We start from the raw sequence: 15,709 nt of genomic DNA on the forward strand, positions 1-15,709 counted from the left end.
TGCGATGGACCTCTGGTCTGATCCCGGTGGAGGCAACTTCTTATGTTCTTAAGGATCCGTGACTCTGCGTGAGGAGAGAGGGAAACACTGGTAGAAGAAGAGGCTCCCTGGTGCTGAGTTGAAGTAGAAGGGAGAACCAAGGTTGCCTGGGCCACCGAGGAGCTATGAGGATCATGGTGGCATGTTCTGACTTCAGTTTGACTAGAGTCTTGAGAATCAGAGGAAACGGAGGAAAAGCATAAAGGAACTGATTCCTCCAGTCCAGTAGAAACGCATCCGCTTCGAGACGTTGAGGGGCATAGATGCGGGAGCAAAAATGAGGCAGTTTGAAGTTGAGAGGTGACGCAAACAGATCTATCTGCGGAGTTCCCCAACGGGCAAAGATTTGGCGAAGAGTAGGAGAATTGAGTGTCCATTCGTGAGGCTGTAGATGACTCAATTTGTCCGCCAAATAATTGTGTTGACCCTGAATATAAACAGCTCTGAGGTAGATGTTGTGAAGAATTGCCCAATGCCACAATTTCAGAGCTTCCTGACAGAGGGAGTGAGATCCCGTCCCTCCCTGTTTGTTGACATAATACATGGCTACCTGGTTGTCGGTACGTACAAGAATCACCATGTCGTGAAGGAGATGTTGAAAAGCTCTGAGAGCATAGAAAATCGCTCTGAGTTCCAACAGATTGATATGACACCGAAGGTCTGCTTGAGTCCAGAGACCCTGAGTGCGAAGACCGTCCACATGAGCTCCCCATGCGTACGTTGACGAGTCGGTTGTGAGGACTTTCTGATGAGCAAGAGGGTGGAACAGCAAGCCTCTTGAAAGATTCAAAGAGAGCATCCACCAACGGAGAGACTTCCGCAATGAAGGAGTTATGGAAATCAGTCGAGTTGGTGGATCCACGGATTGCTGTCATTGGGATGCCAGTGTCCATTGAAGAATACGAAGGTGAAGTCTGGCAAAAGGAATCACATGAACTGTAGAAGCCATGTGACCGAGCAGAACCATCATCTTTCGTGCTGGAACAGTTGAGAGTTGGAAGACTTGTTGAGAAATCTGAAGAAGGGCGGCCTGACGTGGTTGTGGAAGGTATGCTCTCAGATTGATAGTGTCCAGAGTTGCTCCTATGAACTGAAGAGACTGAGAAGGAGTCAACTGAGATTTGGGAAAGTTGATGTGAAATCCCAAACTTTGTAGAAAAAGAATAGTCTGTTGGGTCGCTGCAATAACCCCTGAAAAAGAGGGAGCTTTGATGAGCCAGTCGTCTAGGTATGGAAATACTTGGAGACCCTGGTTGCGAAGAGCTGCAGCCACCACCACGAGACATTTTGTGAAAACCCTGGGAGAAGAAGCCAACCCGAAGGGGAGAACTCGGTACTGCAGATGAAGGCTTCCTACTTGGAATCTGAGGTACTTGCGAAATGCTGGATGAATAGGGATATGAGTATACGCCTCTTTGAGATCGAGGGAACACATCCAATCCCCTTGATCCATTAAGGAATATAAAGTTGGCAGAGTGAGCATTCGAAATTTCTCTTTGACTAGATATTTGTTGAGAGCTCTGAGATCCAGGATCGGTCGCAAATCCCCCGTCTTTTTGGGAACTAGAAAATAACGGGAGTAGAATCCCAAGTTCCGTTGGGAAAGAGGAACTTCCTCCACAGCTCATAGGAGAAGCAGAGCTCGAGCTTCTTGAAGAAGAAGGGGAAGATGCGACTGATTGGAAGGACACTCTCTTGGATGGCGATCTGGAGGCACCTGAAGTAATCGAAGAGAGTATCCCTCTCGTAGGATGGTAAGCACCCAGAGATCTGATGTGATGAGCTCCCACTGGTGATAAAATGTGGAAAGGCGACCCCCTATGGGGAGGGGAGAATTTGGAAACAGAGAAATTGGAATGCTCATGTTGAGATTGTCAAAAAGACTGAGCAGGTTTGGTGGCAGCAGGAGTCTGAGACTTTTGTTGTTGCTGTTGTTGAGGGGGACGACGAGGAGGAGGTCTGGAAAAAGCAGGAGTTGTTTTCTGAGGATAATGACGTGGAGTCTGTTTGAAACCTCTAGTTGGTGCAGGTTTGGTTTTTGGTCGAATGAGGGAAGCAAAAGAGCGTTCATGTTCTGAAAGCCGCTTGGTAGCTGCTTCAATAGAATCATCAAATAATTCATTGCCCTGACAAGGTAGATTTGCCAATCGATCTTGAAGATTGGGATCCATGTCAACAATACGTAACCATGCTAGACGACGCATGGCTACCTTCAAAAGTTCATCATAAAATGCATAGAGTTAGTCCAATAAAAAAGGTTTTAATAATGATACTGTTAGTTAATGTGTTATTGTTTGTTCTGTCGAAATATGTTTTAGTATTTTTAATATGTATGCATGTAATTTTGTAAACCATAGTTTTTATGCGGTATATACATTTTTAAATAAATAATACCTTATTTCCTTTGTTTTATTTCTATATATTGCCTTGAAAATTGGACTAACATGGCCACCACACCATTTCACTCAAACCAAAAATAGAAATATAGTATGTAGACAAATTAAACTGAACCACCAAGAAGCCAGAATGCATACAATGCAACACCACATAAAAAGTGGTGCATGTTCCCTAATATTATGCAAAATTTGAAAGGCCCCTTTTATCAAGCTTTTCCAAACTAGCAGCCATCGCTGGACCTTCACGCACCTTCCTGCTGCGGCTCCGAAAGAAAGAAGAGTGATGTCGGGGGGGGGGGGCGGGGCGGGGGAAGAACGTGAATAACAAATGCAGCGATACTAATTGAAAACTCAAAATAATAAAAGCCCGCTTTAAAAAGGCGATTGACTTAGATCTGAACCATTTTTACGGTTTCCTGGAACTCAACACCGCAACGGCTTTAAATTTTCCGCAAGTCGGGTAAACAGCTAGCCCAATTGGGCGAGAAAACCGTGGATCCGCCCTACTAGGGTGGGGCCCAATGACTGACAGTTGATACGCCTGACACTACGGAGGGGAGGGACCCTAGAAGTTCACGTGCTATTCCAAGATGGCTGCGGCGGTGGTTGGGAGGTGAGCGGGCTTCCGGGTTAACCAGGTTGGGGAGTGATTAGTATTCATCTGAAACACCCCGTAGTGAGCTTCTTTTAAGTATAATGTAATTTTTTCTTGTATGAGAGTTTGAACGCTCCATGAACTGTACAGTTCTCAGTTCACTTAAGAGTGTAGGATTCCTTTGCGGGAGATCTTCTTGTTTACTACTGTAAGATTTCAAACTATAATTTGATTGAATTCTGTAGTGGGATAATGAGAAAACTTTGTTGATTAATGGTACTGTGCCCCAACTCATTTGCACAATTCAGATCCCTAGAAGATGGCAGGGGTGGTCCGCCCTAAAGAATGAGATTGAAAACCTAAGTATTTGTTGTTTTTTAAGATAGTATCTCTAGGGCAGGGGTGTCAAATGTCAGTCCTCGAGGGCCGCAATCCAGTCGGGTTTTCAGGATTTCCCCAATGAATATGCATGAGATCTATTTGCATGTGCTGCTTTCATTGTATGCTAATAGATCTCATGCATATTCATTTGGGAAATCCTGATAATCCGACTGGATTGTGGCCCTCAAGGAACGACATTTGACACCCCTGCTGTAGGATAAAAATCTAGAAAGATTTGAGTGACATATTGCTTTCCAAATGAAAAAGAGCAGCATAAAATGATAGTTGCTTTTCTTTGGTTCCTCTGAAATTATATTTATATAGAGAGAAGGCAAAAATGAAACAATTTTATAGTAGTAATCTGGCACTGGCATTGAGGCTCTAATGCAATGTATCGCAAACTGTGTTCTATAGCACAGTAGTGTGTCATGATGTGGCACACTACTGTGTTGCCAGGGATTCAAGAACATGAGTGTCACTGCAGGTGCCTCTCCGCCCCCAAACAAATATCGTCTTGTCTTCCTTGAACTTGAGGCCGCATCTAGAGGGCCTCCGAGCATGTGCAGATGTCAATGTGATGTTGACATGCATGTGACATAATCGCGTCGATGTCCATGCTTGCTCGGAGGCCCTCTAGCGGCCTTGAGCTCAGGGAAGGAAGACAAGTCGAGGTTCATGTGAGGGTAGGAGCGAAATGGGGCCACATGTCCTCTTTTTTTTGTGTGCCACAAAAAAGCACTTGCTCCATTAGTGTGCTGGAGATAAAAAAAAAAAGTTTGTAAGACACTGCTCTAATGAGTGAGAAAAGGGCTCAAATAACTGAGATTTGGCATCTCTGGATCCCTCCACATCATTCCCTATTAGCCACCTTCCCCAACACATGTAAACTACCAAAAGCACTATTTTCCAACTTATGTACAACCCCAGAGCATCACTGCTGTGAAGGATCCTGCACACTTAATGCTTGCATCTCATCCTTTCCCTGCAAACTTGGGTATAAGAAATCCAACACACCCACTAGCAGCACCTCATCCTTTTCTTATGAGCCTGCTGTAGCAAGGTCTGCATACTTGTTCTATAGCAGTTGTGATAATAGTTTTAGAAGTATAGACAAGTAACTGAACAGATTGGATAGTCCAGACACCCTGTTGCTGCTGTCTATTTTCATATACCATATATCATGCTACAAGATGTAGGAAAAAAGCCAGGACAGCAAATGGTATAAGCTGTGTTAAAAATAGGAGATAAAGCAAGGTGACCATGCTTTTTTGGATATGTCACTTAAAGGAGAAAAAGAAGAGGCAGAATTGAAATATAGAACATGACAGTACAAGAGACTATATGGTATATATAATCTGAGGATCTCAAGAAGGCAAAACAGTGTGATAAAGGGTTGGCAAGAGCCAGAGGGATACTAGGAGTCTACGGGAGAGTAATAACCCCAGGAGAGAAATAAGTGGAAGTAATAATGCCTCTGTGCAATTTATTGGTGAGGCTTCATCTAGGTAGACACACAAAGGAACAGAGAAGGCGACCTGTAGTGCTCAATATCTTTATTGTGAACAAGACTCGACACGCCTGCCTCAGGATTCTATAAACATACAAGGAAACAATTTTTTATTTAAACTTAAATAGAAACAAATTAAGAACAGCTTAAAAAATAAAAGCATGTTGACTTAATTGACAACTAACAAAATTGATATATGAAAAATGAAAATTTTGAAGTAAAATTATAAAACCGTAAGGGCCTTCCAATAAAAATTAAAATATAATACTAACACGATAAAAAACAATGGTAACATATGTGTGACATGTAAATATGAGGACACAAAATCTGAGACCTTATGAAATGTTCCTAACAGCTTGCTTTCTAAAGTGCAACCAGTCAATGGGTGCAGATTTGAAACATATTCTAGGATATGTAACATTGCTTAGCAGTAAATGCAGTACAAAAGTCATGAAAACATATACAAATCTTAAATGTTACAAAGGTGTACCTGAGCCTTGATGCAGTATAGTATATCACAATATCTTTCTCTGTACAGAAAAGTAATTAAATGACAAAATTACAAAGTGCTTATCATCAATTTTGAGACAAAAAAGGGGAAGAACAAACAAAAAAAAGGTCAAATGAAGATAAAAAGAGGGAAAAAAGGGGGATGCAGGAATAAGGGAAGAAAAAAGTGAAGTGAGAAACGTAAACATACCTTATGACTGTGGTGCCTGAGTCAAGCAGTCAATTAAACAAATGAAACAGACAAGACAACCAGTGAATCTACACATATTAAATACATCTTTAGTTTTAGTTAATACATGAGATTTTGAGCAGATGTCCAATGGTTTCTTATAGAATGCATCACAAATATCAATTAGAAAAACGATTGTTTGAATTATTTTATATTTCTTCAGGTGATCGAGATATGAGCTCATCTAACATCATAAAGTCAATTTTCAATATGGTAAAATATCATGGTATAGTGTGACTACTTCTTTAAAAATGTTAGTGTATTCTCTGTCAAAATGGTCTCAATCAGCTACTGTGCGAGCTGTGTGACTTAGTCGCTTTGAAGTAAGGAACACAAAGAAGCCTATGTATAAACATGGTGAATGAAAACATCTTATGTGGGAATAACCCACTGGACTAAAACTTCGCATCCATTTGATGAAATTAATATATTTATAAGCGTTATAAAATTGTTACATATCTAATTGATTAATTAAAATATTAAGAGAACAATTACAGAGGTGGCGTCAAGACTCTAAAATGCGGGTTGCTCATTTCCTATTATAAAATACTGGAGGTATATTAGGATAGGCTGGATGCGCTGAGAGGATCACTCTAGAGCTGTGCGTTATTGAAGCCAAACTTTTCTTCTACTTATCTAAGATACCGACACGGAGAGGCTGGTGCACAGCTGCCGCAGCGCAGTGCACTTCTCAGAAATATCGAGGAGCTCTTGAGACTTAAGGGTTCCGCCCCCGCAGCCTCAGATTACCAGTTCTCCAAGGGGTGTGGAAACCCTGGAGCTTTGGGTGTTTCACTCGGTGTCAGGTCAAAAGCGCGCCGGGACAAAGGCGCACACAGACAATTGAGCGCAGCGCGGAGGCGTGCGCCGCAGAAAATTACTGTTTTTAGGGCTCCGACGGGGGGGGCGTGGGGGGGAACCCCCCCACTTTACTTAATAGAGATCATGCCGCTTTGTGGGGGCATTGTAGGGGGTTTGGGGGGTTGTAACCCCCCACATTTTATTGAAAACTTCACTTTTTCCCTGTTTTTAAGGAAAAAGTTAAGTTTACAGTAAAATATGGAGGGTTACAACCCCAAAACCCCCCACAATGCCGGCGCGATCTCTATTAAGTAAACTGGGGGGCTCCCCAACAAAAACCCCAATCGGAGCACCTAAAAACTGTAATTTTCTTCGGCGCGCGCCTCCGTCTTGCGCTCAGTTGTCGGCGCGCGCCTTTGTCTTTCGCGGGGTTGTCTATGAACCATTTCACTCTCCAGAGGCGAATATTATTTCAGCGATGAGTCTGGAGGTTGGAGTTCCGATTCAAGGGAGTCCAATTGGGGAAATTCCAACTTCGGAGGATGGATTGGGCCAAGCGGGTGGACAACAAGAAAATCCACAGACTGGCGAGCACCTTTTCACTAGCAAACCTTTAATACCACTTGGAAAAACCCTTGGTGGTAACCCTGGAGTCTTTATGGGATCATATGGCCGGTTTTGTGAAGGCCATAAGTCCCAATCTTCAGCATATTGAAGGGAAATTACTTGAACATTCTAAAGAGTTAAAAGATTTGAAAAATGAAGTGACTGCCTCTAATTCTTTGCTTCAGAAACATGAACAGGACATGATAACTTTTAAACAATTGCATGAGAACTTGATGAAGGATAATATCAATCTTAGAAGAAAAGTGGAAATGCTTGAAAATAATTCATGGTATAATAACTTAAGATTGATTAATTTCCTTAGGCTTACGTTGGTAACTCCTAGAGAAATACTTAAGAGAAACGTAGAAACATAGAAAAATGACGGTAGAAAAGAGCCATAGCTCATCAAGTCTGCCTACTCTATTGACCCTCCCCCTTAACCCTCTGAAAGATCACACTCTGATAACTCATCCCCTTAGCTCTACCCTCTTAGAGATCCAACATGGGCATCCCATTTATTCTTAAAATCTGGCACGCTGCTGGCCTCGATCATCTGCACTGGGAGCTCATTCCAATGATTAACCACTCTTTCGGTAAAGAAATACTTTCTGGTGTCACCATGAAATTTTCCGCCCCTGATTTTCAGCGGATGCCCTCTTGTGGACGAGGGCCCTTTAAGAAAGAAAATATCGTCTTCCACCTCGAGACGACCAGTGATATACTTAAATGTCTCAATCATGTCTCCTCTCTCCCTGCGTTCTTCGAGAGAGTACAGCCGCAATTTGTTCAGCCTTTCCTCGTACGAGAGATCCTTGAGCCCCGAGACCATCCTGGTTGCCATTCGCTGAATCAACTCAACTCTCAGCACATCTTTACGGTAATGTGGCCTCCAGAATTGTACACAGTACTCCAGATGAGATCTCACCATGGTTCTGTACAATGGCATTAGGACCTTGGGCTCCCGACTAACAAAACTTCTACGGATACAACCCAGCATTTGTCTAGCCTTGGATGAAACCTTCTCCACTTGATTGGCAGTTTTCATGTCTTCACTAATGATCACCCCTAAATCTCGTTCTGCTGCAGTTCTAGCCAAGGTCTCACCATTCAATGTGTACGTTCTGCACGGATTATTGTTGCCAAGGTGCATGACCTTGCATTTTTTAGCGTTGAAGCTCAGCTGCCAGGTCAAGGACCAGTGTTCCAATAAAAGCAGGTCCTGCATCATACTGTCTGTCAAATTGCTGTCACTTACAATGTTACATAGTTTGGCGTCATCGGTGAACAATGTTATTTTACCTTGAAGCCCCTGGGTCAGGTCTCCTATGAATATGTTGAAAAGGATCGGGCCCAAGACCGAGCCCTGCATCACTCCACTGGTCACCTCCGACGTTTTAGAGAGGGTACCGTTAACCACCACCCTCTGAAGTCTACCACTTAGCCAATCATTGACCCATGCGGTTAGTGTTTCACCTAATCCCATCGATTTCATCTTGCTCAATAACCTGCGGTGGGGGACGCTATCAAAGGCTTTACTGAAGTCCAGGTACACAATGTCCAGGGACTCTCATAAATCCAGCTTTCTTGTTACCCAGTCAAAGAAGCTGATGAGATTGGATTGGCAGGACCTATTCTTGGTGAAACCATGTTGGTGGGGATTGCGTAGATTCTCCTCGTCCAGGATCGTGTCTAATTTGCGTTTGATTAGTGTTTCCATGAGTTTACTCACTATTGATGTGAGACTCGCTGGTCTGTAATTCGCAGCCTCTGCCCTGCACCCCTTTTTGTGCAGAGGAATGACGTTAGCTGTTTTCCAGTCCAAGGGAACTCTTCCCGTACTCAGGGAGAGATTGAAGAGTATGGATAATGGTTCCGCTAGGACGTCACACAGCTCCCTGAGCACTCTTGGGTGTAGATTGTCCGGTCCCATGGCTTTGTTCACCTTAAGTCTTAATAGTTCGCCGTAGACGTCCCCTGGTGTAAACTCGAAATTCCGAAACGGGTCTTCCAAGCTTTGCTTTGCCTGCAACTGTAGACCGGAACCCGGAGCCTCGCAGGTGAAGACTGAGCAGAAGTATTCATTTAATAGTTCGGTTTTATCTGAATCTGATTCTACGTAATTTCCGTCTGGGTTTTTTGAGGTGTACTATCCCATCCGTGTTTCTCTCTGTCACTAATATACCTGAAGAAGGATTTGTCCCCTTTCTTAATGTTCTTTGCTAGGTTTTCTTCAACTTGAAGCTTGGCTTCTCTGACTGCCGCTTTGACAGCTGTAGACTTGGCCATATATTCTATTTTGGCCTCCATTTTCTGCGAATGTTTGTAGGAAATAAATGCTTGTTTCTTTTCTTTAACAAGGTCTGAGATCTCTGCGGTGAACCATTGGAGTATATTGTTTCTTCGCCGTTTACTTACTGATTTTATGTAGCGGTTTGTTGCTACATGTAGGGTATATTTCAAGGTTGACCACATAGCTTCCACATTATCGGTCACAGCTTGGTTTTGTAGTGCCCGATGGACGAAATCTCCCATGCAATTGAAGTCAGTGCCTCGAAAGTTGAGTACTTTTGTTGTCGTGCTTGATTTAGTGAAACCTCACCTGAGGTTGAACCATACCATGTTGTGATCGCTGGATACCTCTGAGACGCTTTCTCCGTTAGTGAGTACCAGGTCCAGTATCGCATGGGCCCTAGTGGGCTCCAATACCAATTGTTTGAGTCGTGCTCCCTTCATGGAGGTTAATAGGCTTCTGCTGCCGCTGGTTGTCACTGAGAGTGAGTTCCAATCTGTATCTGGCATATTGAAGTCTCCTAGCAGTACAGTGTCCCCCTGTAAAGTGATATTCTCTATGTCTTTGATTAATTCTGTGTCTTTGTCTTCCAGTTGTCTTGGAGGTCTGTATATTACACCAAGATACAGGCATTTTTCGTTGCCTCTGGCCAGGTTTACTCAGAGGGATTCCCCGGTGTACTTGACATCTGTGATTCTCGTAGTTTTGATGTCATCTTTAGTGTATAGTGCTACCCCTCCCTCTAACTTGCCCTCTCTGTCTTGTAACCCGGTATAGCCATATCCCACCCATGAGAGTCCATGAACCAAGTCTCGGAAATCGCCACCACATCTAGGTCAGCATTCATTATTTCGGTCTCCAATTCTAGAATTTTGTTGCCTAAACTGTGTGCATTAGCATACATAGCCCTCCATACCTTGTGATTTCTAGGTCCCTGTGGGGAGTTTCCCATCTGAGTTAGTGTGGCTCCTAAAGAATTGTTAGCAATATGAGTACTTACTTCGGACTCAGAAGTGGAGCTGCGACTCCTCTCCTCAGGATAGTTACTTACTGCACTGGTACCCTCCCCCAACTTACCTAGTTTAAAGCCCTGCGAAGCAGGCGGGCTAGTCGGTGTCTGAAAACGTTCTTACCTCTGCTGGTTAGATGGAGTCCGTCTGGTCCCTGAAGTCCCTGCAGTGCCTCTCCATGTTTCAGAAATCCAAAGTTCATTTCCCTGCACCATCTGTGTAGCCACTCGTTGGTCCTCTGGATACGCTCATCCCTGGCTCTTCCCTTGCTTCTAACTTGGAGGATCGAGGAGAAGACCACTTGTGCTCCTGTCCGCCTTAGCTTCTCTCCCAGGGTTCCAAAGTCTCTAGGTATATTCTCTGGGGTGTTCCTGGCAGTGTCATTCGTTCCGACGTGGATGAGAAGCATGGAGAAGTGGTCCTGGAGCATGAGAAGTCTATCTAGACAGACGGTGACATCTCGGATCCTTGCTCCAGGCAGACAGCAAACCTCCCTTGACTGCATATCCGGTCTGCAGATTGGTCCCTCGGTGCCCCTCAGCATGGAGTCCCCAATGACTACTACTCTGCGCTTCTTCGGGGGGAGCCGATCAGTTGTCCCCGGAACTGGAGCTGTGAGTTGGACCTCATCCTGTTCCTCGTCGGCAGTCCCTTCCTGTAAGATCTGAAATCTATTCTTCAGAGTGAGTTGTGGGGTTCATGTGAAACTGCCCTGTTGGTAAGAAAAAGAAGAAGATGAAGAAATTGAAAAAGGGGTGGGGGGTCTCCTATGCTTACCTGTGGAGGAGGTTACCAGCTGCCAGGAATCAGCGTCTCCAGCCATTTCCTGTACCCCAATCGTTGGTTTCAAGGTTGAGGGTTTGGGCGTCTCAAGGATGGACTTGTCTTGCGCCTGCTCGGTGATTTGGGACAGCTCCTGGATGACTCCATCGATGAAGGCCTCATCCTCTCAGATGCTTCTCAAGTGCTTCACCTCCTCGATTAGGTTCCTCAGTTCCTGTAAGATGGCTCCGTCTAGCTGGTCCACCTCCTCTGTCTGCATAGAGACTGCGTGGGTTATCCTCCGTCTGTACGTAGGCCGTGGCCTTCCCCTGGGTCCCTTCGGTGACTGGAATGCCGGTCTTGATTGCAGTCTTGGTGCTTCTTGTTCTCCCTGCCATTTTCAAGTTGTTATGTAGGTCTTGTTAGTTAGTTAGTTAGTTAGTTGAAAAGGCTGCCTGTTAGCTAGTTTGAGAGTTTGAAAGAAAAGTCTGCCTGCCTGCTTGTGATGGTTTTATTGCCTGTTGTGTGTTGGTTTCACCTGCTTTGGTTTTGCCTGCTTGTGTTGGTTAGCCCGCTCGCTGTGTGCTGCCTGTTACTAGTTAGCTATGTACTGGGTGTTGCTAGCAAGCTATGTGCCGGGTGTTGGTTAGCTATGTGCCGGGTGTTGATTAGCCTGCTTGTGTTGGTTCGCCTGCTCGCTGTGTGTTGTCTGTTGCTAGTGTGCTGTGTGCTGTCTGTTGCTATTTAGCTATGTGTTGTTCTTACCTTGCTGCCCCTAGTTGTCCTGCCGTCTGCAACTTGGCTCTTCTTAAGGCTCTTCGCAAAGGTGCTCTCGCCGCGCGCCGAACGGCTGCGCGCCGTTGGCTCGCCTCCTTTTATGGAGGAGCCCAGTCGCTAGCTGCTGACGCGGTGGGGGTGGGCGGAGCTACTCTCGTCGCTGCCCCGAAGAACCTTACTCCTGCTCTGGCACTGTTCCGCTGCTCAGCGCCTTGCTCTGCTCTCCCACGCCTCTCTCTCTGCCTCCCTCTCCGCTCTCTTTCTCCTCCTTGTTCTCTTCTCCTCGTGCAGCTGCGCCCATTGGCTCGCCTCTTTTTATGGAGGAACCGGTCGCTAGCTGCTGATGCGGTGGGGGTGGGCGGAGTTACTCTTGCCACTGCCCCGAAGAACCTTTCTCCTGTTCTGGCGCTGTTCCGCTGCTCAGCGCCTTGCTCTGCTCTCCCACGCCTCTCTCTCTGTTTGCCTCCCTCTCCGCTCTCTTTCTCCTCCTTGTCCTCCTCTCCTCAGAGGAAACGCTACCTCCATTTTCTCATGTATATTATCTCCCTGATAAAAATCAATCTCAAAAAAGTTCTCCAGATCGGGAGCTTTTGAATGTATCAGAAATGCTGGAGATATCAGATAAAGAGGCAGCAGTGCCATCTACTTTGATTATATCTGTAGCTCTCTCAATTGATAAAATATGGTTGTTGAAACTTTTCTTTAAAAACAGACAAACATAATTTATGATCCTTAAGGCTGATCTTGCATGGGAGACGCAGAAGCGTAACCGTAAATTTCTTTTGATTAAACCTGGGGTTACATCCTTGGGTGCTACTTTTTACTTACGGTATCCTTGTAAGTGTATTGTGTGCTACCGTGCTGTTAAATATGTCTTTTTTTGCCAAGTCAGTTGACAACTTTTTTGTTGTTATCCCGCTTAGAGATGGAAAAACTTGAGACTTAGTAAAATGAAATATGCACCTTCGTACTCAGCTCTATAGCCAGCATTATTCTTTAATATAATCTCCTTTTTTGCTCGCTAAATCTTAACATTTTGGATTTCATTGGAGGACTTGAGCATAATTAGCCAAAGTTTATTTTTCTTGTTGATTATTGTTAAAGTGGATACTTTAATGTAATGAAACATGTAAGTTTGAAAATTAATAAATAAAAAAAATAAAACTCTGGAGCTTAACTGAGTGCAGAAAAGGAATGTATAGATAAAAACCAGAAACTAGATTCCATTGCAATAGGTGAGACATTTTAGACAATAGGGTTATTTCCCCATACTCATTTGCTCTGCAGAAGGAATCCACTCCGGATTTTTCACTCAGCCTCTGTAGTATTTTACTGATTGGTTTAGCGCTTTCTACAGTCTTTCCTTCTGCAAGCATGTCTGCAGTTGTATGTGTTCTGCTCTCCCCATTTTATTGTTTTAAATTTGATGTAATATCCCCTTTTTGGGTAATTTTGTGTTTGAAGCAATTTTGGAGCTCTGCCTGCTTGAGAATTCACAGGCTTTGGTCTGTAGCTGACAGGCCGATCCCTTTTTGGGTACCTGTTAGCCAGTCTACATAGTTTTCCTTGGAGTTCAGGACCGTCCCTGAAGTAGTAAGAACATAAGAATATAAGAAGTTGCCTCCGCTGAGTCAGACCAGAGGTCCATCGCGCCCAGCGGTCCGCTCCCGCGGCGGCCCATCAGGCCCATTGCCTGAGCAGTGGTCCTAGACTATTTTTCTAATCTATCTCTACTCCTATCCCTATCCTTAATTCTTATCTGTACCCTTCAATTCCCTTATTCTCTAGGAACCTATCCAAACCTTCTTTGAAGCCATGTAACTTGTTCTGGCCTATCACAGCTTCTGGAAGTGTGTTCCACATATCCACCACCCTCTGGGTGAAAAAGTACTTCCTAGCGTTTGTTCTAAACCTGTCCCCTTTCAATTTCTCTGAGTGCCCCCTTGTACTTGTGCTTCCCCATAATCTGAAAAATCTGTCCCTGTTCACTTTTTCTATGCCCTTCAGGATCTTGAAGGTTTCTATCATGTCTCCTCTAAGTCTCCGCTTCTCAAGGGAGAATAGCCCCAGCTTTTTTAGCCTGTCAGTATATGAGAGGTTTTCCATACCCTTTATCAGTTTAGTTGCTCTTCTCTGGACTCCCTCGAGTACTGCCATGTCTTTCTTGAGGTGTGGTGACCAATACTGGACACAGTACTCCAGATGTGGGCGCACCATTGCGCAATAAAGTGGCAGGATGACTTCCTTTGTCCTGGCTGTGATGCCCTTCTTAATGATTCCGAGCATTTTGTTTGCTTTCCTTGAGGCTGTGGCGCATTGTGCCGATGCCTTCAGTGTTGTATCCACCATTACTCCCAGGTCTCTTTCAAGGTTACTTACCCCCAGCAGTGATCCCCCCATTTTGTAGCTGAACATCGGGTTCTTTTTTCCTCTTACACTTCCCTATGTTAAAACTCATTTGCCACTTATTGGCCCACTCTTCCAGTGTCGTCAGATCCTTTTGGAGATTTTCACAGTCTTCCGTTGTTTCAGCCCTGCTGTATAGTTTGGTGTCGTCTGCAAATTTAATGACCTCGCATTTTGTTCCCGCCTCCAGGTCATTTATAAATATATTGAAAAGGAGCGGTCCCAACACTTTCTGTTAAGCAGAGGTCGAGCGCAAACCGTTAGGCATGCTTAGGGGGGGGGCTCAGCGGTGTTCCGCAGTGTGCTGGCTGCGTTTTCACGCCTCCAACTGTCTTGGTGCGCATCCGGTGGTCCGCTGAGGTGGAGGCATTGCCAGACAGTGGAGTATGACCGGCAGCCTACTGAGAAAGAGCTGTGAGCAGGTGGAGGAGTCCAGTGTATCAGGTCACAATGAATACAAGGAGCTGACAGCTTATGAGAGAAGTCAGTACGTGTTGTTATGTTTATGCCTTCTATAATTTTATTAATCTAATTTATTCCTTGGTATATTCACTGTGGCAACTAACTGTGCCATCTTTTTATTCATGTATGCTTGATGTTTTATACTTGTTATGTTGGTCTTGGCTACATTTAACATGTACCAAACAGGTGGTCTGTTTTAGTATACATTATTTTGTAATATATTTATGTAATTGTGTTTATATGCTTTTCATATTACTGTGCTTTTATTGTTCTTTTATTTTATGATAGAACTATTCAGGATGCATGTAAATTTAGTATACATAGTTAAACTGGTTAACCTACTTAGGATAGTGTATATATTGTATTCTTATCCCCTCTTTTACAAAGGTGCGCTAAGCTTTTTAGCGTGCACTAAATGCTAACGCATGAATGTTATCCTATGGACACATTAGCAGTTAGCGCACGCATTGATTTAAAGCGTGCTAAATCCGTGCTAAAACGCTTAGCGCGTCTTTGTAAAAGAGGGCCTTTGTTAGAAGGTTAACTATAAACCTGGAACACCATACATTGCATGCTAGCATTATTTAGGATGTTTATATAGTACAAATAGATAAAAGGTACACAAGAACATAAGAATGATTAACCACAAACTTGAACAACATGCATTAATGACTAGAATATAGCGTACACACTTCTTTACTAACGCGTAGCATGGGTTTTAGCACCAGCAGTGGTGGTAACTGCTCCGATGCTCATAGGAATTCTATGAGCGTCGGATCAGTTACCGCCGCTGCCAGCGCTAAAACCCGTGCTGCGTGTTAGTAAGGGAGGGGGTTAGTTAGTGGAAACATCTGAATCTGTTTTTGAAAACCATCTCAGATTTGCATGAAAAGCACAATGAATTGACTCTGTCACTAGTAGTCGTATAGAAGCTTTCA

The 15,709-nt window shown here is 44.2% G+C and overlaps 1 protein-coding gene across 2 annotated transcripts in view; it reads left to right on the forward strand.

The window, feature by feature from the left end:
- Window positions 1-2,992: 2,992 nt before the first annotated feature.
- The window catches only part of INTS5 (integrator complex subunit 5), a 63,791-nt gene continuing 51,074 nt past the window's right edge, over window positions 2,993-15,709 (forward strand). Inside the window, exon 1 of one of the 2 annotated variants that reach the window (XR_004540269.1) lies at window positions 2,993-3,048. Coding sequence is in view for 1 of the 2 variants with exons in the window: in XM_033953777.1 (XP_033809668.1) it covers window positions 3,026-3,048 (23 nt within the window). In the remaining variant the exon portion in view is untranslated. The remainder of the gene's footprint in view (window positions 3,049-15,709) is intronic. The other variant, XM_033953777.1, reaches the window with a different exon arrangement.

Source organism: Geotrypetes seraphini, chromosome 8, assembly GCF_902459505.1.
Source record: "Geotrypetes seraphini chromosome 8, aGeoSer1.1, whole genome shotgun sequence".
Taxonomy (NCBI): Eukaryota; Metazoa; Chordata; class Amphibia; order Gymnophiona; family Dermophiidae; genus Geotrypetes; species Geotrypetes seraphini.